The sequence below is a fragment of the Eurypyga helias genome, unplaced genomic scaffold (genome assembly GCF_000690775.1).
Source record: "Eurypyga helias isolate BGI_N326 unplaced genomic scaffold, ASM69077v1 scaffold10520, whole genome shotgun sequence".
Taxonomy (NCBI): Eukaryota; Metazoa; Chordata; class Aves; order Eurypygiformes; family Eurypygidae; genus Eurypyga; species Eurypyga helias.
Genome location: NW_010226254.1, coordinates 19778 through 43820, shown reverse-complemented (window position 1 = coordinate 43820; position 24043 = coordinate 19778). Strand labels below are relative to the sequence as shown.

The window sequence follows — 24043 nt, the reverse complement described above, 5'->3', positions numbered from 1 at the left end:
TCTGTTGAGGATTAATATCAATTACATTGTCTTTTTTTCTAAAAGTATAGAAAAGAAGCAGTATCTAAAAATACCCTTTACCTTTTAAAAAAATCAGGAACAAATCATAGTTCGACAACATGACCTTCGAAAACAACTGGTGGTGTTTTTCTGGTGGAATACTAACAAAGAGAATGTACTAAAATGCCTTTTTTTTTTTTTTTCCCCTAAAGTATGGCAGCTTTTTATCTCTCAATGACAAAAGCATCTGTCTAAACAGTAAAAGTGCTTCACAGCCGAGTCGTGTCATCACACGGTCTCACAGCAGCGTAGAGGACAGCGGCCCTGCAGAGCTCCCGTCTTCCCGGCCTGCAAGCCGTCTTCTGCCGTTTTCTTTTGCCACGTGAAGCGCTAACAGCCAGGCGACTGCTAATGAGCAAGACTTCACTCCGCCTCCCCTGCGGCAGACCTCCCAAGGTCAGTTTTAACCTGTAAGAGTACTTCTCACCCATAATGCTTTCCCAGCCGTCGGGACGCACCAGACGTCAGCGGTGTTCAGGCCATCTGGTGCGGGGTGACCAACGCGGCCGGTCTGCACTGTTCCAGCAGAGCACGCTTTCGACTGCGACTTGATGCTCCTTTTCACGTACGATGGTTGGTTTGGGGTTTCAATTTCTTTACCAGTGGAGGTGGAAATAAAGAGTTACAGCTAACAAAAAGGGGCACACGTAGTTACACAGCAATACAGTAGAGGGAATACAGGCAAATTAGCGCCAAGCTACCATTAACAGAATTAAAAAACCTCTCATGTTGTATCGCTTGATACCGCCTTTCAGATGAGTCTTTTGCAGCCTACGTCTTGGTCCGTAACAGGTAAGGCCTTTATGGAAAGTGAGTGGTTTTGCTATATTTATGTTCCATTTTTCATCTCCCATTCCTGGAAGGGGGGGAAAAAAAAATAAAGATCCGGAAAATGTTCGAGAAATCAGGGTATTTCACTGATGTCATCAGATCTGCAAAGCCAGTGTCAACTGAGGTCAGTAACTGTTTTGCCATCAAGTTCACTGGATCCAGCCTTCTGCCCACAAATCAGTTAGGGAATGGTAACAAGTATGTCCTGATAGCGCCTGTGTGCAGCTTCTACCCCTCCGCAGCTACATATTGCAAGTTTTTCCCTAGTGCAGTGCAAAGAAGCCGTGTTTGTTTTCTGCAAAGGGTACTTGGGGAGCGGATTCGCACACTGCAGTTGGCCTAAAGCACTCGGCTGGAGATGAACAAGGGAGAGGCTGACTGAGCTTTCTAACTTGCATCAGACAGCAGGAAGCACTCATAGATACTTCTCTCATAGCTGACATCAAGTGATTGCTTTGCTACTCTTCAATTTTTTATTATTAAACTCAGGGCAGACACACGTTTCTAGGGTGAAAAAGGGCAACTTACTGCTGTAGAGAGACTTACAAGCAGGGCAAAGAAAAAACAAGTTAGTTTACATTGCATTTCTTTCCTGTATACATAATCCACATTGAGCTATTTCTTGGAAAGTTAAAGAAACCACTTTGCCTTTTTGAGCCTCAGTTTCCCCACCTGTTAGCTGACAGTGACACCTGCAGTCAACTGCAAAGCACATAATCTATAATGTTTTCATCCATGTATCTCAGGGCAAGGTACTGCCATTTCTTTGGCCTCGTAAGTGAAAATCATGAGATTCGTATTGCTAAGCCAGTAAAATCCAACTTCTGGCTCTGGCTTTGAGAAGCAGAAGAGTTGAAGAGGGATGGGCTCACCCTAGGACATCCACACTGTACCTACTCCCTGAATCAAAGCCTTGCAGCCATCAGAAGATACAAAGGAGTTGGCCTCCCGCTGAAGTAATCACCATGGAGCAACCGCCCAGCATTCCTAGCCAGGCCCTGGGGTCCACAGATTCCTCTCCCTCTCCCACCCAACCACTCTGCAGAGGTACTCTGCAGGCAGCCTGCTGACTTGGCTCCCAACCTGAATTCCTGAATATAACACTCATTCCGCATTTAAGAGCTCTGACTGAAACCCGTTACTTATCCACGTAAATATCTGTTTCTGCTGCTGAGAGCAGCCACAGCATTTGTTTGGCTCAACAGCTGCATGACCATGACACCTCTTCAACCACTGTAAACTGACAGTAAAGGTCACAGCTAGTGGCTGCTTTAGCAATGTAATAAAAAAAATAAATCTTGGGTTTGCAGCAGGTAGACATTTGTTATTTGTTTAATCTTGTGGGGATTTTTTGTTCTTCATTGAAATGGTACTATTATTAAAATACAATATATTTTAAATATTCAGGTTTACATTTTGAATTATGGTAAACCTAAACTTAAAACACAGTATCGGTAAAAATTAAATTACTTTAAAAAGGATATTAAATGTAGTTTTTCTGTGTATATGCTGCCAAAGCTCTAAAGGAAGTCATTGGCTAAGCAACTGGGAGGAGAATTTTTCTAAGTTAAATAAGCCTTGAAAGCAGTAGCTTCTTTTGCAGGTGCAGAAGGAACTTCTTTTTTTCCATCTCTCGGCCAGGTCCATGCCAATGAAAGAAAGTTTAAGCCAACACTGACCGCCTGACTGGGGGCTGGGGAAATGGGAGAGCTCGTTTTCTTCTCCAGTCCCTGAACATAAGCAAAATGTAAGCTGCTGACATTCACCAGCCCACCAGTTTTGAAACAGACCAGAAATAATCACTGAACTTTCCTGATTACACATAACAGTTTGGTTTTAAAAATTCATTTGAAATGTGAAACAGTTAAATAATTGTTTTTCTTGTGCAGCAAGGATATTTGGAGTATTTTACTTCTCTGGGAATGCTGATGCAGAATATTGTTTTCCACATTTTAATTCAGTCTCCATTTCCAGCCAAGTAGAGATTAACAATATTACAATCAAAAAGTTTTCTGACTTCTTAAAAATATGCATTATTACTTTCTAAAAGAATTAGAAGCATGCTGCAAACAGAAAAGTTAAAAACTCCAAATATTTGTATGCATGTATGTGTCTGTGTACAGGGTGTGTGCTAAACAGCCAATCCCCAAACTGCTGTGGCTTCTTAGACTTAACCCTGAGCCTGTCCTCTTGCTTCTCTCTGTATTTCCCTTGCGTGTCAGTGCATCTGAGAGGAGAGAGATTTTGGTGGAGCAGCCTCCAAACCTGCTGACACAAACCAGTGCCGCGCTGCCGGCTGATGAGCGTGACGGTGACGTGAGGGTGGCTGCAAGCACAAGGCTGGCGGGTGACAGGCTCAGTGTCCCTCATGCAAGGAAAGAGCCAGAAGGGAGGCGTTCAGTGCATTCAAATACATAGTGGAGAAAAAATCTGAAATTTTGAATGCTTATACAACTAACTCCCTTGCAACGTTCGGAGATTTGCCAGGCGCCGAAGATGCAAGCGTTAGCACGGACGTCCAATCTGTTTCACGCCCACGTACTGCACTGATATCCATGCATGGAGAGCCAAGTAAGCTCTGCTCTGAGATACTCGCGTGTGACGCCCTCTCTTTAGCCACATCCTTAAGGCCTGGGCTCATGCATAACTGCAAAAGGCCAAAAGAATTGAGAGCCAAATTCCACCCTCGCACATGTACGGTGAACTCCCCCTGCAAGCGGGGTGTGCTGCGGGTGCGTACCTGATGGCAGGCTTTGGCTGCAGGGCCTTGCCAACAGGCTCAGTACAGCTTGGGTTGCACTAGCTAATTCAGCAAAATTTCACTCTTGATGTTTAGCGCATGAGGTTTTAGGAAAAAGCTGTTAAAGCTGAATTGGATACTTTGAGTTGTTCTTCCCAGGATAGGAAATATGCTCAGTAGCTCCATATCCTTTCTGATTAGCCTAATCTTACATCCAGGATTCCTCTACAGAAGAGCATGACCAACCTATTGTGCCACCCAAAGCACAGCGCTACCAAACACCCCAGCAGGGATATTCCTGTTTGGTATATACTGAGCATAAAGAATGTATTGCAGCTGGAAGGTGTTCTTTACACCAAAAATGTTTAGAGTTTTATAGCGCCGTGGTTTGTCCAGCTGTAAACATTAAATGGCTGGCTTTAACGTGCCTGTCCAGCGTGCGGCACAAATCCACGCTCCCTTCCCCAAGGCCTGTGCTCTAGTTCTAGACCACATTCCTTGAGTAACGCTGTGCTAACAGGCAAATCTAAGATGAAGTGTATAGTTAGAGATGGTATCTTTATGAAACAAATTAGAGTATAATTGCAATACACAGGTGAGCTTTAGAGCACATGAATCCTTCTTCAGGTCTGAAACACCAGCAGCAAACTTAAAAGTTAAATAGAACTGAAACCTATTACACTGAGTTTAATTATTCTTAGTTGAATTTAAACGAATCGGGCTACCTGTAAGAAAAAGCAGTTGATGTCCATGAAAAGGATGGAGGAAATGGTGTGAGAAGAAGGGTGAGAAAACTCTCACATAAGGTACAGTGGGAGAAGTAAATTATGGCCTGGGCACCCTAGAGAGGTTAAAGGGGCTGGGGAGGAGGAAACAGAGAGATTAGGATGTGCCAGAAAACCATATTATTTGTTGAGATGATAATCTTTCAGAATCTACCACATTTAGGTGCTAAGTTCACATTCAGCCACTGTAAATGTATATAATCAATGAAGACAACATATTGTTTATAATTAAAATAGCGATGAACCCTACTTCATCAATAAAAGCTTGGGCCAATGCTGTCACTGTCACCTTTGGTTATGTGCTGCCCACATGCTTATGTTGCTAGCGTATTTAGCCCAAAACAATGGTCATAAAAATCTCATTTTAACTAAAGCACAAAATGAGAAAACTCTTAACAATACAGGAGGTCCTCAACCTTCAGCCTGGTATTTGTGAGACTAAATTTAAATTAATTCAATTGCTGCTTTAAATATACATTAAGACTCGATACTTGAACAACACCTTGTTGATTATTATAATGTGGAACTATTCTTTTCTTGCAGCTGCTGGCAAAGATAAGACCTGATCTTAGGTGGTTTCAGAACACTTACTATAACAGTGCTCTCTTAACCCCTATTCTGCTACACCAATTAGTGGAACTTGATGCATTTTAGATGGACTGTCTATACTACAGACCACTTACCTTACAAATTAAATCTATAAAGGAACAGAGAGAAACAGGGAATGAGAGAGTCAAATCTGTCTCTAAAATCCTTACCAATTGTTCTGCAAAAGGTTCCCCAGAATCAGCAGTATTTATATAGTAATACAAATAATTCAGATATGGCATATTCTCTTCCTAATACTAAATTTCACCCACAGATACAGCAGAAACCAATCTTTCCCTCTCTCCTTCTCTCTCTCTCTCCACAAGTAAATACAATTCTTTAAGAAAGAAAAAGGACAGAAAAAGAAAACAAGCTCACCTTTGCTTTTCGAAGGACATGGCCTCGACATGGAGAATTATTTGACGATGGAGGTCGCTTCAGAGCTGCTGCACTGTTCACAGGTATTGAGCATTCCGTATCACTGGTATCACAACTGGAGATTGGCGAGTTTTCCAAAGTTCGGTGCTTGAAAATTGGAGACTAATGAAGAGTGAAAAGCCAACACTGAGTTGCCTCCAAGGTGTCACATGGACAATGTTTTCTATCTAGACTTGGAACTGCATATACTTTTTTTTTTTTAAAGAAACCATATTCATAATAATGATGAATAAATGAAAAACAGGTTACAACAAAAGAAAGCAAAATGAAGTTGTGTTCTATGATGAAAACTGTTTGTTTTCGGTAATTAAACAACGTTGGGTCATCCACAGGAATTGTCACATCCCTCCAAGACCCTTGTGATGTCGGCTTCTGACACAGGTCTACAGCATAAGCCAGGACTGCCACGCTCCATTGTGAATGAGTGAGATGCAGCCCTTGCAAAGGGTGACAGTGACGGATAGGGGACTGGCACCAGCAGGTCTCCGTCACTGCACAAATACCTGGTGCATTTAACTCTCACTGGGATGGAGCAACGTCTCAGTTCATTCACTTGTACAATCACTGAGGACAGTAAGGTGTCAGCTTTTGCACATTAGCCCAACACATACTGCTGTGATTCCCACGTCTACCTGCTCCCTGTTGCTGTAGAAAGCACACCAGATGTAGGGGAAGACTGCAAGTAACACAGTTCTTATTTCTTCGGCTTAATAAAACTTTCAAAAACTCCCAGTTCCCACTCATTTTACTGGAGCTGAGAAAGCAGAACACTCCCAGCCCCTGGTATTGGTATTTGTGTGTTTAATGACTTTTTATACCTGTGGGCTTGACGTTCCTGACTTGGGCTCAATAGCCAAGCCCAGTGTGATGCCACCAGCCAAGGCTTTCTTAAGGCTCTCCTTCACCTCGGTCAGTTCTAGCTCCAGGTTTACACGCTCAGCCTCCTTCTGCTTACACTCCTCTTCCAACTTCTTTAACTTGTCTTCAAGAATCACTTGGGTTTTCCTGCCTGTCATCCACAGCAATGTTATTTCAATAAGAAGCTTAAATTGACACTTACAGAAATAATTTTCTTTTAGTAAATGTAAGTAACAAGGTCTCTAGAAAATCAGTGACATCACAAAAAAGTTATGTACTTTACAAAAAACACTTTTTCATGTCAAACATTTAGCAACAGAAGTCAAATGCTTTCTTTCAGGTGCCTTCCCTAGGTTTCTAGTCTAGTTTCAAATCAGTATTTGTTTTGTTATTTTTCCATGTCATGAATATATAAGTAGCCAGTCACAATAAAATCATTCCCATGTTCTGCTTGTCTGAAGTCCACATCTGTGTCATTTCATAGGTGTGCACACATACACATATATCGAGTATGTCTATAAAATAAATATATACACCTATATATTTCATATCTATATAGAAGGCAAATATAGACATTACAGTGTACTGTTGAACATCAAAACCAAACCTCACGTAGTGGCATGTCTTCAGCACAGAACACACAGCTACTTGGATAATTAAGCCTACCCAGGGCAGAATCCAGTAAAAAAAGCACCTCATACCAGCATTGACTTCAATGGCAGCACGCAAATCTTTTCTTTCCTTTCGGAGCTGGGCCAGCCTATTCCGGAGCGCTTCTTTCCTCTTCAGCAGGTCCTCTTCTTTGCTTTGTAACCTCTTTGCATCTGCCTCCACACGATTCTTGCCGTATTTGTACTGCTCCGCATCTGTATTGTATTGTAGTTACTTATGGTTAATTTTAACTTGAAACTCCAAGCTAATGCCTGAGACTGGTCATCACAGGAAGCATGTCACGGTTTGGGAAACTGGTTTGCCATCCCTCTTCCACTGGATTTTTCTCAAGGTTGATTTATACAGGGAAGATGAGACATACCAGTTACCTTACAGTACACTGGTTTTGAAAAATGGCCTTGCCTTTCTGTGTAGTTCAGAGGAAGGAAAGGAGACTTCTTTAGCTCTGAACCCTTGATTTTTAATTGAAAGGGGTCAGAGGAAGAACTGTCTGTTTGCCCTTTTGCCTGGTTTCCATTCCTACTTCAAGTGCTTAAAGCACATGTCTTTTCTCACCTGATACAAGAGAATACAAAGATGTTCTCACTTTTTTGATCATGAGAGCTTTCTTTTTCTTTTCTAAATTTTCCATATAAATGCTTTCATTTCATGGCTCACATGTATCTGTGGTCTAATTTATATCACAGCTCCTTTTATACCTCTGTTCCAGTTGCAGACTCAAAGAAAATAGGTCAGCTAACAGATCACTTTGTCTACATATCTGAACGTAATGTCAACTAAACTATTCCTGACAAACAGTTGTCAAACCAGTTTTAGTCAGTCTTTAGTAACAGAGATGCCTTTACTCCCACAGCTGTCTATGCTACTACAAATTGACCTGCATGGTTAGGAAGATACATACTTTTTCCCCTGAAGTCTAACCCAAATTTCTCTTGCTGCCATTAAATCCATGACTTCCTAAAAATTTATAATGGGATTAAAACCACACATGAAGAAGCAGAAGCTGTATTTCTGAATCCATATTTTAAAAATATGATTATAGTTTTTTTTCTCTTGTCTTCTTTAAGTAAAGGAATCCCCGTTACGGATTTCCTAGAGGCAATTCACCTTCCCAGGAGAACCCTCTTTCTGAATGTGCCACTCACCAGTTGAAATCTCCTCTCTCTGAGGAAGTTTTGGAGCTGTGTGGCTGTCTTCATCATTCTGTTTTACCTCTTTTTTCATTAGTGATAAGAGTGCTTCCACTTTTGACCTATACAGTGTTATTACATCTTTCTTGGCTTCTCATATGCCTCTTCCAACAGGAATACAGAATTAGTCTCTGCTCCAAATGAAGAATCATTACCCTGTTGGTTTTTTTTTTTCTCCTGCTGCCCTCACGATTTTGCAACCACGGGTCTACATCTCTACATATTTCTTGTTCTGCGTAAGACAACCTTTTGTCCCGTGACATGGCTGGAGTACTCATGAGTCACCAATGCACACAATATCTCCTATTCAAAGTCTTGGTGAGCATCTCCCTCTCAGCTGCTCAGCCACCAAAGAACCACAGTGGGTCTTTATCTTGTTTGCTAAGAGAGCTATTTTGGGTATCCTCATGACTCCATTCACAAGACAGGCAGCAGTGAGGAGAAATACTTACTGGACGCTGTGCGCTTCACACATGACACAGATTCAGATTTCTTCGGCTGGCTATTTAAAGTTCTCCCTTTCCCAGTGATCCCATTAGCAGTCGCAGGAGGCTTCTTGCCTTTAAACTGTTTGAAAACAAAAGTACAAATGGGTTCCAGCTATTCCTGTGCCATTGGCATTACAGTCGCCCTTTCATCAAGGGCAAAGCTTGACAAAAAGCCTCCTGCTTGGAGAACACATTGATTGATCTGGAGACAGCACTTCCTCCGGACATGTCATCTCTGAGGGCTGCCTGCTCAACGGGAGCCACACAGGATAACAAGGAGACAAACTCCCCATCTCTGGTGGCATCACGGTCTCCAAGTTATTTAAAACTCTGGCATTTACTATATTAAGAAAGCCATTGCAAGGCAGAAAAGTTGTACCTTTGAATAACTTTATGCCGTTAAGATTCTTGAAACACAGGTAGTCAGAGTTCATTTCATGCAGAAAAACCCACCTGGGTTTGCCACACAAAAACTCAACACTGTTTCTTATTTACTCTACAACCATGCCATCCTTGTGGTGCAGAGATTTATTTTGTTTTTCAAAAGAGTATAATTACTGCTTATTTTTAATGTGTAGGAGTTAACATATCAATTTCCTCTTATACAACCTCTAGCTACTAATTAAAAATCTTTTCTTACTTAAAAAAAAGGCAACCTCTCAATAATGTTCAGGCAAGCTCACAAGAGTAACAGGAACAACACGTCTCATGTCCAAGAGGTTTCCACTTAGCTGGCTGCCCTGCAATGAACTGAACCCTGGGAAGAGCCACACTGTCCTGACAAATCATAGTGTTTCCATAGGGGATGCCTTAGCTGAGCACAGGGCATAGGTGTGCCATGCTCTGGTCACCTGCTTCCAAAAGCTTTTGAGGACTGAACTGGGAGTGCAACGAGAAGCCTGCTGCTGCAGCCAAGGATCAAGACAATTTATTGCTCGGGTCCACCTCCAATTCTGCAACTTCACTGAATTCTAATATTCCAATATTAAGTTTTCTTAGGGGTTAAGTGAGTTCACACGCAATATGACAGGTACCTTACACAAGGGAAACACTTATCTAACTTTTCCACATCACGTTAGATTGAAAACCACCCATCTTTGCTATACATTCACAGGCTTATGCCAATGACCAGCTTTTGGAGACTGGCTAGGGGCTCTAGAGGAGGTCCCTGGCGTGGTTGTGAGCAAGGCTTGCTCTGCCCTGCTGCTGGGGTCTGCCTGTCTGCTACTGAGGCTGAGCACACAGGGCTTCCTCTGCTCTGTAGCTCTGCAGCTCAGCTGAGGTCCAGAAGCCTGAGGCCACCCTCACATAGCAGCATAGACATAGGTTTAGGTTTTTTTCAGGCGAAGAAAACAACAGGCAGTAATATAAATACGGTACACACAGTATACACAATTATCAAGTAGTATGTATATATGTTATGATATATATGTGTATTCACAATATATATGGCCATATAATATGTAATATGTAGCTTAGTCAAATTATAGAGGCAAATTTGCTGTCACAGCCAGGTCATATTTCACTTCCTTTTTTTGAAGTCATCACTGACTGAGGAGAAAGAAGGCAGCTACATATGCATTCAGGTTAAGTGTGGAAGGTCACATCTATTTTTCTGTTGTTATCCACAACCTGTAAATCATCCAGAGCTTATGGGGAAAGCCCTGCCCAGGTGCCAATACTTCCACATCAGAATTTACATCTTAGCAAACCTATTTCATTTGCAGTGGGCTCATGACTAAACTCCAAGCACTTCAGTGGTAACAATAAGGGATAAGTGTTAACAATAAATAGCCCAAAGCCCTCCAGATACAACCAGATAAACAGAACAAGCAAAAAATAAAAAGCTTTGTTAAGTATTAAACAGTACAGTACCTGCGTGCCAGATCCCCTCCCCACAGCAGAGGTATTAGTGACAGACTGAGCAGAAGACAGATTGGATGAGACAGGGTATTTGTAATGGTTAGAGGAGAGTTTGTCAGTAGATGACCTATTGGGTTTTCTGTCAGCTGGCGGATAGCGCGCAAAGATTTTTGGAGACGGCAAGTTATCGTACAGGCCTGCGTTATCATAAAGCATTTCTTCTCCAATGTTCCTGCTACGAGAAGGAAAGCCATCTTCTGGTTCCCACTGCAACACATACACTTTGGCAGTTAGTAAACCATACACCATGCAGAACCTCCTAAGCGAAATTAAAACATTAGCACTGCTTTTGGCCACAGCAAGCTCTCAGTGTTCAGCAAGCACATGCGTACTGCTCACGCTTGAATCAAACTATTTGGAAAGCAGGGGGAGGACACAGGGTGGAAAGGAAGCATTGCATTACACGGCTTATAGCTTCAGTCCTTTGCATTTTCCATATTACCCTGCCACCTTTACTGTTTCACAGACTGCAACTTCAGTTGTTAGCTCTAGCACTGAGGGGGCACAAGCAGACTGTGTTAACAGGGCAATACAGGCTACACAGATGATTCTGTGGGATTACATCTGGTACATGAGTTGTTAAAAGTAATATGGCCTAACAGTTTTGGGGTTTTTGTTTTGTTTTGTTTTGTTTTCTTCAGGCTATAGGTCTTTTCAGTGAATACCAGCTGCTGGTATGCTAGTATTGCATTCTATTTGCTGAAGAATTATTATTCTGAGCTAACCAGCTAAAATAGCTACAGGCCATTTTTTTTTTTTTCTTTTCAGAAAAATGGAAAGCTTAACAACAATGCTCCAGTGATTCATTCAATGAATCTTAAAAGAAACCAACCTGCTTGCCAAATATCCCTCCTTAATCCATCCTGGCTGTGGCAGTATGCTTATACAAAGGACTGAGCACGTCCAAGAACTACACATTCAGACTCCTCACCACACATATGGTCGTGTGGTGTTCCCAAGAGGGGTTTTCTACCATCTTTCTGACATTACTAAGACACGATGGAGGACTGAACTTGCAGTCCACTTAACACTTTAAAACTCTGAATTTGTCTTGCATTCAGCCTTAGTGGGGGCCTTTATATAGCAACCCAAATTAAGAGCTGACACAGGCTGCAGTTCCGCTGTAAATCTTCCTGAGGACCACATCCTTCTATGGGTTAACATCCACTGTGCGTTAAGTCCTATTATACACCTACCTACAATCAGATCTGCAGATTATAAAGATGCAAGTGACCACTGTGCTTCCCCTTCGGGGTGAGCAGTACCTGCTGTCATTAGGCATGTGGCCCCAGGGATTGCGTGTTTGGGTTTTGTTGTTGGTTTTTGGTTTTTTTTCACAGACACCAAAAAGTGCCTGATGTAACTGACTCCTTAATTTTGCCAGGTCTGGTGTGATCTAAAAAATACCCCCTCAAGTGAGTATTATATTCAAGGTCTTGGCAACAAATCTTCAACAGGCAATTGCTTTCTAAATGCACATTGGCTCACGTGCAGGTTAATGTAAACAGTATGTCCTGCACCCCTAATACTCTGTAGGTGTGAGAGAAGTTTGCAGCCTCCAATCAAAAAAAATAGGAGTTCATTTGGAAACTGCCCAGCAGGGCTTTTTAGATAATATAATTTTCAGATGTCCATGCATTCAACACATGCAAACCATTTGTTCTGTGCAAATTCAATTCTTACCGATCCATTTATGCAGGGAACATCATCGTAATGAAGTGCCATTCCACTCGGACAGGCGTAGCCATTGGCAGTGCTTCCCCGATACGGATTTGTAGATATAACTCGCCTGTTCATAAAGCTGAAGAAGGCAAAATAAAAATAATAAAAAACAGTGCTTGAACCTAAGTCTAATTGATGATTTCATGGTATGTTCCCTGTATCTGATTATGTAGCCTGGAAGCACATATCTTCTCACATTCTGCAGGAAAGCTGAGGACAGTTTTCCTTCTTTTGCTACTCACATGTTGCTGCTAGCAGCCAATATTACAACATATGTTTCTGTACTCTGCTGTTACAGTGGAGATAGAACTGTGTGAAAGCCAGGAGGGCAACAGCTGTAACTGCTCAGTGGCATGTTTACATGGGAACCTGCTGGTCTGTGTTATAAACCAGCTTGCCAGTGTCCGATAAAAGTTCCCTTGTTGTCTGCATTGGGGAGAAGCAGGTGCTTCTGGGTGCATGCATGTTCAGGGGGGATGTGAACGTAGGGACTGGGATAAACAAGAATCAAATCCAGAAAAAAAAATTGTAAAAAAGGTAGAACTTCTACAAAATCTAAGTTCACATATCTGTCAAAATTTGCTGACTATTTTCTTCCTTAAAATCTGGGAATTTTTTATCATTTCCAAATCAGAACTTCTGGCTGGATAGAGTGTGCGCAATGGCACGATGCTTCCCAACTCTCTGGCTGGGTAATTGTGCATGCAAATGCTCTACAGACTCATCTTGCTCTGTTTCACATGGATCTGAGCCCCCTGGACACTTCAAAAAGGGATATATATATATATATGTATACATATGTATATATAATCACAGAATCTTAGAATCATTTAGGTTGCAAAAGACCTTTAAGATCATTGAGTACAACTGTAAACCTAACACTGCCAAGTCCCTCACTAAACCATGTCCCTGAGTATCACACCTACATGTCTTCTAAATACCTCCAGGGATGGTGACTCAACCACTTCCCTGGCCAGCCCGTTCCAATGCTTCTGAGGAAGAAATTTTTCCTAATATCCAATTCAAACCTCCCCTGGTGCAACTTGAGGCCATTTCCTCCCATCCTATTACTTGTTACTTATATATGGTGTTACATATATGTACATGCTTGCTTGTTTGTTTTCTCCCCTCTCCCCAAAATCAACATTGCAGCTTGTTTTACTGGAATTCTGCAGAACACGTGCAAGATTGCTCCCAACACAAGGCTTGTTGGACAACATCTACATTGCAGAAAATGTTAGAATCAGGCCCCATAGCAATGATGACCCCAAGAGTGAGTTTTCCTTTGTAGCAACCACTGAAATATATAGAGTGAGATCCCAAATAATTTCTATAGCTTTAGGTGTAAGTTAATGGAAAAACAAAGCTTTCCATCCCAAACAATGGAACTATTCAGACCCCGTGCTGACATTCATAAAATATGATAAGGCCCTATTACAGCAAAGAGGGTCTTCTATAGCACTGGCTGGAGCTCAAGAATTCTGTGGTTTCAACGGTTGCTTTCTTTTGGCTTTGGGGTAACATGGAGTCCATTGAATTTCTCATTCACAGAGAGACAGACCTCATCCGACTGTGGCTCACCTGAGCCCCAGGAGTCCCGGGCTCACAGGAGGGATGAACCTGCCCAGTTCGGTGTGAGCCTTTCAGGGCAGGGCAGGGGTGGAATAATCATTAGACTGAAGATTTTCTAACTTCAAACAAACAAACAACAAAAAGCCCAAGATAAATTCCATGATGAAAATATTTTTAATTTCTTCCTATCTCATACTTTATTAGACATTATTAAAGGGCTGCATTTGTTTCCTGTTTCTCTTAATGAACACTACTCAAGTGTTTCTGCTTAGTCTAAAGGACTGCATATGGAGCCACTATTGTATTTCTTTCTATTTAAGTAGGGTGATGCATAACAACCATGCCTGAAAACTGGGATATTCATTAATGACATCTGATGCACCTGTAGAAACTATATCCACCACAAAGGAAGCTAAGGTTTATGTAAGTAGCTGCAAGCACTTCATAAGCATTATTGCACTAAGCCTCATTAATCCTGTTTACAGATGCACCCATGTAAGTTAATTGTATTTTGAAACTGCTAGATTGGACAACAAATGGAAAAAACCTGCTTGGAAGCATTTTTTATTCAGCATTTCATAGATACATACTGACTTAGATGCAGAAAATTGATGGGACTATGAATGAGGTGCTGATCATTTTGCAAAGCATGTCTCAGGAAACCAATAACCAGTAATCCTGAACTGACTGCAATAATCAAAGCTTTAATGATAAATGCAGTTAATTTGGAATACTGATATTCATTCTATAAAGGGCAGCAAGAGTATTTTATTAACACTTAAGTGTCATTGTAATTTCTCTTCATTTTCTAAGAGCAGCTGAAAATCAGCAGACAGCTATTCTAGTTGCTTATCGACAAGCTCTTACAGTCTTTTAAAGACACCCAATGAATTTTAATTAATTCTTAATAGAGGAATTCTGCTAGTTTGCAAGTTGCTTGACATTCCTTTCTAACACGTGGTCTGGTTGCATATGTTTTTTCACTTGTCTCCAATTAATATCACATTTGTTCAGAAAAGGAAAGCCAAGCAGTATTCAGGGGGAAAAGGTTTCCATTCTATTTCTTTCTTAAATGTGGTTATTGCTAGATGCTGACTGAAGCAAAAATACATGTCAACACAGCATAAACCTTTTAGCCCTATTAACTTCAAAACAAGTATTAACATAAGTCTGTAAGCTAAGTGCATTTTGATTCTATCAAAATTACCTGGTTTCCACAAAGCTGGTCTTGTGGTAACACTGAGTCACTGATTTCTATCAGAAGTCATTCAAACCAGATCCTGAATGAAGCTGCCCCCTTTTCCTCATTAAACCTCTTTTAACACTTCTCTAATGGCAGGAGAGTCTTCTTTTGGAAAACTCTGAAGGTTTTCTCTTTTTTTAAAAGAAATTTCAGTCTGTTCAAAGTTATGATGGGAAGATGGGGTGTGATTCCCTAATATATTGTCACACGAATTCCAAATTCGGGTGGGTAGCCTCATTTTGCAGCGAGGTGAGGGATGATGTCTTTCCCAGCTGTCTTCCCAGGCCACCCGCTTTCTGACCCTGGGAAAACACCGGGTACCTCTGTAGCACGGCATCCCGCCTGGCTCAACTGGTCCCTCACTCCCATTTCTAAACAACCTCATCCAGCCAAGGAAAAATGACCGTCTCATCTCTCCAAAGGCTGCTGTAATGCCTGAATCAATTTTGGACATGTGTATCACTATATATGCTAAGCATGCATGTGTATCACTATATATGCTAAGCATGCATCGCATTCATCGCACAGGATGGGTGATGGGGAATTCACGCTACTGATTTGCAATTTAAACAGAGTTTCCGTGCTGTGCTGTGCCCTAGACATCTTACCAACTTCCACCTCCGAAATTAAACCCCAGAAATTAATTGGACTGGTGTGAGCTTGATGAAATTTTTAATTAATGAAAAAAAAAACTTGAGGAGGAAGCACTAAGAATGTGGCTATCCAAGACTTAAATTTTCTGTGCCCTTTTAGTGTACAGCATATATTGGCTAATATATTGGCTATATGTATGGCAAATACAGCCAAAAGATAAATGCAAACGACATAGTTGCATATTTATTTGATTTTCAGCATATTTTTTCTCTTCCAAGGATACTTCTAAGTCTTCAGGCAAAATAAAATATTAAAATATAGCATTTGATAAGGAGACACTGAAAAAATAAGTAAAGATCTGAGTAAACTTGAATGGTGTCTGCATCTTTTACGGAACTTAGCAGGATGCCAACACAATAATCATAAACACAACTAACATGCTGTGATGCTGAAACACTTCAGGAGTTCAGTATCTGGCAAAGGCTGGCGGGGGGGTTAACATACAGATATAAATTCTCACAGCACTGGGAACACCCGGATAGCTGAACACCTCTCACCAGAACGTCTGTTTGGCAGCCTGGATGACGCTTGCCGTCATTTCCACGTCGATGTAGTCATAGTGCAGAGCTCCAGGGTCTGTCGAAGACCCCGTTTCAGCCAGCAGAATTCCTATCCATCTGCCCATGTCTTCAGAGGAGGATGCCTGCGAGGAGAAGGCAAAGGCGTACGTCAGGTCTTTAGTCTGCTACTGAGCTGAGCTTTATTTCCAAATGGCACATTCTTCTGGGCTGACAAATTGCTACCACATTGTATGAGAGGCTCTGGTTTCTCTCTGCTGAACTCCTAAAAACCCCAGGATTTCTTACTAAGTCTGCTTCGCTAGAAGGAGTGCACTTTAAGTAAGCTATGTGCTCATCAGTTATGATGTAATACAAAGTGGGCAATCTCCAAGAAAGAAGAAAAAATCATCGTTTGAGACTTGTGGATTTAGATTCAATTCATGCTTATTTAATACTTCAGAAAATAGAAAGCTCTGATTCTTTTCCTATGCCAGGCTGGGGATTTTAGTTAGGATACTCCTAAGAAGAAAATCTTAGCCCTAAGTGGAAACAAAGGGAAAAAATGAAATAGTAGAAGAAATTTTAGTGTTGTTTTTTGAAAAATTCCAATACATTTGTCTAGCTGATGGCGTTCAATGGCACAAGTACAAACATGAATACTGTTAAAATAATTTTCAGTCTTTCAAATTTTGCTTCAAGTCACCAGTTACAAAGTTAACAGTAGCAAAATAAAAAATGGAGGGGAAAAAAAAAGGGTGGAGGTGGAGGACGAAACTGTACACTTTCAAAATTTCTTATTGTTTTTAAGTGTCTCACAGTTCCTTGAGCCACTTTCCAGTTTTTCAGTTTCTCTGAATTGCTCACATATAACAGGCCTGGTTGCAAGGACAGGAGACCAACGTGACTTGCAGTTGGAAATCCAAAGTGGTCAGTGTCCATCCTGCCACTGAAAACAAATGGTTGCCTTCCTCCTATGTCTTCATCAGACTTGGTTTTAAGTGTCTTATTTCAGTTTTCAAAATATGATGAATAAAGCCCTCCAAAAAATCCTGACCCACCTAACACAGATGAAACTACGACCTCCATAGTGCGAGGCGTGTGCCAGTGCGTACACGTGTGGTGTGTCGAGACACTCACCAGGATGCTGGCTCACTATTTTCTTACTGCAGAATTGCCTGAATACGGACACAGACTGAGTAAAAGTGGCTCACATCAATAGCAGACAAATAAGAGTTAAGAACTCTAGAGATCCCATCAACAGCAATCCATTAATTATTGCTAAGTTACTCACCCAAAGTAATTACATCCCTGATGTTAAAGTGTGTATAGAGAAGGAGCAGGGATATTTTAGTAGCAGTTCAAGGGAAGGTCAGTGTAGAGAAAAGCATCTTACTGAGAAGATTTCTGAACTGCATTAAATCTCAGTTCTCATTTGCCTACAACTCTTAACATTTTTTTTCTCTTTCCAGTACTTATTATCCAACTCTGCAATAATATTATTCCAAAGACTTTTTTGCATGGCCAGGTTGTATGAAAGTGCTTCTCTAATTTAGCTTGTGGGTGTTCCTACAGATCATAGCCTTTAGCAATCACTGCACCTCAAGCACAGCGACCTCCTGCCCATTTCGGAGCAGGCGGAAGGTCAGGGGATGCTTTGAATCCAGTCCTGGGATGACTTCGCAGCCACGGAGAGGGATGGAAACAATGTGTGTCTTCAGATCTGTCCTGTCCTTGTGGAAAATGAGTTTATTATCTTTCACTCTGCACCAGCGCTCACGCCAACGGTTATTTGAGAGCACGTTTAGATATCCTGCAATAAAATGAAACGTGAGATATTTTACTCCTGACTTCTTTTGAAAAGAAAAAACCAACCAAACCCCTTACTTTCCAATGTAATGCTAGTACTTAAACAACTTATTCCTCTTTATATTATAAAGATGAGATGGATTTTAGGAAGACAAGTAAATGACCCTGCCCCACTTCTTTTAATGAAAACTTTCACTGTGCCAATAACCTAGAGAAAAGCATCTAAAGATGTGATCCCACTCACTTGCAAATGGCTGTTCTGTTAGTCACTGCAGCAGCTGGATGAGCAGGAGTACATCAATCCCCAAGATTTCAGTGGGAATTGGAGAGGCACAGTGATAAAAAGGCACGCAGGCAGCTGCGGTGCTCACACAGAAGACCCACCTTCTCTATGTGTAATGGCTTTGATAACTATGGCTGACCAAACTTTCCTGGGGAAACCACAGTCTGTATTATATAATTAGGTGATGAAGTATCTTCTGTAACATCCAAAATCAGTGTTTTAAAGACCTATCAAGTGTTGATGTTATATTTCATTTAGAAAGAAGAGTGCACGTTTGGTTTGCAACAAAGATCACTACCAATGCCAATAAAAATAAAATTCATATTGTTTTAAAATTCCAGAAGTAATTGTATATGAAATTTAGCTAGACTTTAAGACAAAATTTTAAACAAAGATTTTTGATTCCAGGGATAAGACATCACCCTTACAACAAAGGAAAATTGCATGAACCAATTGCCTTTTAAAGAAACGCATTTTTCTTATCATGCAGTATATCGGATACAGTGTCTAGGTATGTAATAATCATTAGTGGGTAGTATTTTGTGGTTTTCCTTCTCTGGCCCATAGTAACAATCATTCCAGGATCAAACTTTAAAATCAAGACAATGCTCAGTTTTGCTGCCTCATTTAGTTTGGGAATATAAAAAAAAAAAATATTTTCTGCTTCCACATTACAAACGGTACATGAATGCAGCATGTTGCTGCTTCCAAACAGGCTATGAAGAGGGAAATAAATGCTGTCTCGCTCAGGGCAGAATTTATGTAAAGAAAGTGTCTTCTACCTCAGATCTGATTTTCATTTAATCCTGTTGGATAGCGATCTCTTTGGTTTTCATTAGAACTATGACTTCTCATTAATTTTTCTGGGTTTCCCTTCCAACATTATGGCTCCAAAGTCAAAGCTTCATCCAACAGGATACAGCAGATCAGGAATGCACACATCTTGGAAGGTGTCATAAAAAAAAGGAGGATGTGCACAATTCTCTGATTTTGGCTGCTTGTGATGATCACACTCTCCAGCTTTCCTCCCTCCTCCTGTAACAAAGCCTTGTATAGCTGTGTGTTATAATATAATCCCTAGAAATGAAAAACCCTTCACGTGCAAGCCAGCTGGCTTGTTTTGGACTGAGTCTTTTTTTTTTCAGACAGTATATTTTCTCCCTGTGCTCCCAGTGCACCTCTAAAAAATCTCTTCCAAACCCTCCTACTTCACTTGAACTAAGCAGGATCCCATGCTTTTCCTCCCACATATCCCTGCTTAAAACTTCCACAATTGACACAACCAAAATGCCTTGAGCGTGTTCCCAGTTGGGGGATTAGCACTTCAGCTTAGCACAGGCAGGCAAAGACCCGTGATGCTGTAGGGAAGAGCTTTGCCATGACATTGGGTGCAGGTGAGCTTTAGTTCCCACCCTAGCTGGGTGTCCCCTGCAGCCCCGCTGGGTTTTTCCCTTTGTTCATGGGAGGTAGAGCCTTTTAAAGAGTAAAAGCTTTCAACTATGAAGCAACCTCCCAGAGGACACTGCACTGAGCCAAATTTCTGGTGGTGAGAAACTCCTTCTGCAAAGACTTCCTCCCATGTCCAAAGCCTAGACACTTATATATTTTCCTATAAAATCTGCAAGTGGTGTTGAGTAGAGACAAATGCAGGCAACAATAATGGCTATAGTTATGTCCACATCCGAAATAACGATAGAAATACTAGGAATTAAATTGTACAGCTGTGGTTAATGTCCCACATAATACAGAATAGTCATGGAGTATGAGACCCCGGAAGTTTGTGCTTTTATGGAAGCCAGATGCTTCAGACAATGCATCTGGCTGGACACAGCTTTTCCCAGCTGTTCTTTTGGTTGATAAATCACATCTGTACTTTGCTGATGTATAGAAATATAGACACACACTTATTTAATCAGAGACTGCTTATGTGAATGATTCCCAAAGTGTGCCTTGAGAGCCACCTGTGATCTGTGATGTTCTCACTGGTGGTCCATGGATCTGCTTCTTTCACACTGGGCAAGCACCTATCCCACTTCATGCTCCGATGAGTTCTGCCAACTGCTGCCTACTCACAGATTTCTGGGTTTCCCAAAGTTCTCCTTGTCAATTAAAGGGGAAAAGGCAAATCCAAATTCAGAATCCAGTGCAACTGCTTCACTGCTTGCTTTCTATGGAATTTTTTTTAAGGGATTGGGAGAAGGGTGCATTCAACTTTTTATTCATGTATGGAAGAGTTACTTAATACTGGAGCACCAGAAGGCAAACAGGGAAATGCATCACATTTGAAAATACCAGAGCTGTGAGGACATCATCTAAGTGCATTGCATAAAGTCCTAAACTGTGAGCAAACATTAACAGCTAAGATACAAAAGACAAGCATTTTCTGCACGCCTTTTTATGTGCTTCCTTGGTGCTGCCAAGCCCTACGGCTGTCATATGGAGTGATCAACATTAGGAGTTGGTTACTTCATTCAAGGTTTGCCCAATATGTACCACTTTAGGAACCCACAATTAAACTCAAATCATTTTGGCAGTTGACTGCTGTCTTGATTGCTATCCCATAAAACCTCACCATGATCCATCATAAAAAAACTGAACCCTTACCAAGAAGCTTCTTCTAATTCCTAATCTAAATTTATTTCATATTCCAACCTATAATAATTTTATATCCATTTTTTAGAAAACAGCTCGTTTCTGGTTTTTTGTCCACACTCCTCTTCCTCCTCACCTTTGCAAAAAGCAATGATATTCCTTCCAAGCATGTGCTACCATTTTATTTAAAAAGTCAAGGTTTTTTTAGTCTCTTTTAAAATTATAAGCTCTCCATTACTTTACTCCTCTTTCAGCCTGTGTGCAACCTTCTGCTGTTGGGGGAAGAATTATAGCAGTAAAAGCAATTTTAGAGGAATTTCTAGGCTATAATTTTATAAAGTTTTAGTCGCAATGTCCTTAAGACTCAAGGAGGAAAATCACTTACCACATGTTGGAACATCTTCTTCAGCTGATGAGGTCTGTTCATCTGTTGATGGCTTTTTCTTTCCTAAACCAATGATCTTCGTTATTTTTTTCCCTGTTACTTTAGTCACAGTTCCCTTGGCTTCTGATTTTGAACTTTTTTTCCTTTTCACTATTAAGAAAGCAAAAGTGTGTATTTTAGTGTGTTTAATTTAACCGCTGAATAGAGAGATCTTGAATAGAAACAGTAGTTCAGACAAACAACGCTCTGCAAAATGAACATTTGTACAGGCATTGCGGACTGCAATGAGATAAACATTATACGCCCTCTCTAATGAAGATGCCTATAAATAACTTCTGTGCCATAAAATCATGGTATTCAGAAGGATAAGAAAAACAAAAATCAAGCTTCTAATTTATTTAATTTAACCTAGCTGAAAGACTCTTTCCACAGAACTCATAGTCTAATTTATCAGTATGACTAAGGTACCTGCATATGAATTTAGCTCATATACACAAGAATAAAAATCCAGCCAGATGATCCTTTATTGTTCCTAAACATTTACCTCAAAATACTTCAACAATTAAGGACATGATAAAGACAGAATATGCGTGCCTAGCAAAAATACTCCTGCCATGTACAATTAGGTTAAGGTATCTTCTCACAATGGACCTTTTAGAAAGACAAGACTTATAAATTAACTACTAACACTTAAATTAGTGGGATCAGTATAAGCATTCAAGGGTTAGAAGTTAGCACTTTTTGTGACCATGGAAAGAAAAAGCTCTGCTGAAAGGAGGTATTTTGCTAACATCCAGTCTATGCTTCCATTGACTTTCCTGCCAGTACCTGAAGGGGGCCTACATGGAAGCTGGAAGGGGACTTTTTACAAGGGCCTATAGTGACAGAACAAGGGGTAATGGGTTTAAATTGAAAGTGGGGGGGTTTAGATTAGATATCAGGAAGAAGTTCTTCCCAGCGAGGGTGGTGAGGCACTGGAGCAGGTTTCCCAGAGAAGTTGTGGATTCAGGGGCCTAACTTGGATTCCATCAACAGAGCAAAAGTCTCTCTGCTAACTGACTGAGCAGCAAAAGTATCCTTCAACTTGCCCTGATACATGATTTTGATGAAAAATACATTTAGGATAGTTACTGATTGAGCTGCTGTAACTTTATCCCTGACACATCGATTCCCTTTGCAATAGTGAACATTTAGTAGTTATAGACTTGTGTAAACTGAGGAAAAAAGGGACAAAGCGTACGTATGAGAAATGACTATATGAATTGATTAACCGGCAGAAGAATGCACAGAAAACAGAGAAGCAGTTTGGGGCTCACAATGGCATAATTTATCATATTTAGTTTAGTTGTTAGGAATCATGGAACATTATTTAGAAATTGTATCTGTTGCCAAGACTGTACAAATCTGTCACCAGCTGCGTGCTGAAGGGGAAAGGCAGCTTTTCAGGCATGGATAGCTGTTCACCAGCCAACTCCAATACAGTGATATGCATCTGCAAGCAAAGGGTTACTTCTCTTTTTCCTAAGGGAAGACCTTATACTGAGCTCTTTGAACAGGCAACAAGCTCCCATGTTCGAGGCAGCACCTGCCTGCAGAGTGGTTTCTGTCTCACGCAGCAGCAGCTGACAACAGGCTATGGCTGTTGCGTGGGGAGGAGGTGAAAAGCATTGAAAAACACCAGAGACTGAGAAAAACTCTCTCTGGGACAGAACCCAAAGGCACGATTCTCAAGAGCATGAAGAGACAGTGGAATAAGCCCGTTTCAGTGCTTTTTTGTTTTAACATTTTCTCTTTCCTTGACACTGCTCTTTCACTTTCCTGCAGAACAGACAGGCAGCAGAAATAAGGCCTTCCTGACTTAATCTTTTTGAGTTTAAAGAATATGTTAATTGCCTGACTGCCAGTGATTTTTGTCACAAAAGCCTTTTTTTCTAATTTCCTTTCCCACAGCAAAACAAGCAGCTGGTTAAGTGGGGTAGAGTCTGGCTGATGGGTAATGGCTGGAGATGACTGCTCTCCAGAGTGTCCCTTCCCACGTACTCCCTTAAGCATTTCCTATCCATTGTTTAAAAAAATAGTGTAAGTTCATCTATAATCACTTAAAAGTATAGTAGGGATATTTTAATCTCATTGCCCATGATTTTTATCACTACATACTGAAGGTCACAATTTTCAAAAGCAACTAGCGACTTTAATTGCCCTCCTTGAGACATCTCAGCTGGGCTGGTTTTCCAGCAGCAAACGTTTCATTTGGGGCACCTGAGCCACCAGGCCCTTTTGGACATCATGGACAACACAGCTTTTGAGTCACGGATGTTTCTCAGCAGGTTTCAGAGGCTAAAACAGCAGTGCACATTTTGAAAGCTTAGTAGAAGATTTTATAGAGTGAAAATTTAACCATGTACCACAACTTCTAGAAACTACAAGATCTGATGTTGTTCTATACTGTTGGGTATGTCAGAGATCTGTATAGTCAGGATATGTTAGAAAATGACCCAGGGAGAAGATAAAGGAAGTGAGTCAAAAGGCCAGACAGCACTGGCACCAAGGCCAGTATTGACACTGTGCTCCCTGCAGCTCACATTACCCTTCAGCTTGACAGCTGCAGAAACATGTCTTATCTAAATGATACCATTTCTATATGGCAAGTTAACAAAGTCACAGAGTTTCTTCTACTTTGGGAAGCAGAGAGGCAGTGGGAAAGAGAGCATAG

General features: G+C 41.0%; 1 protein-coding gene across 1 annotated transcript in view; it reads right to left on the bottom strand.

The window, feature by feature from the left end:
• Positions 1 to 448: 448 nt before the first annotated feature.
• The window catches only part of AFAP1 (actin filament associated protein 1), a gene marked incomplete at its 5' end in the record, with an annotated part of 41195 nt that continues 17600 nt past the window's right edge, over positions 449 to 24043 (bottom strand). Inside the window, 10 exons of the mRNA XM_010152248.1 lie at positions 449 to 916; positions 5383 to 5544; positions 6261 to 6451; positions 7002 to 7166; positions 8615 to 8729; positions 10526 to 10780; positions 12257 to 12374; positions 16262 to 16407; positions 17863 to 18074; positions 21331 to 21480. Coding sequence (XP_010150550.1) covers positions 890 to 916; positions 5383 to 5544; positions 6261 to 6451; positions 7002 to 7166; positions 8615 to 8729; positions 10526 to 10780; positions 12257 to 12374; positions 16262 to 16407; positions 17863 to 18074; positions 21331 to 21480 — 1541 coding nt within the window. The remainder of the gene's footprint in view (positions 917 to 5382; positions 5545 to 6260; positions 6452 to 7001; positions 7167 to 8614; positions 8730 to 10525; positions 10781 to 12256; positions 12375 to 16261; positions 16408 to 17862; positions 18075 to 21330; positions 21481 to 24043) is intronic.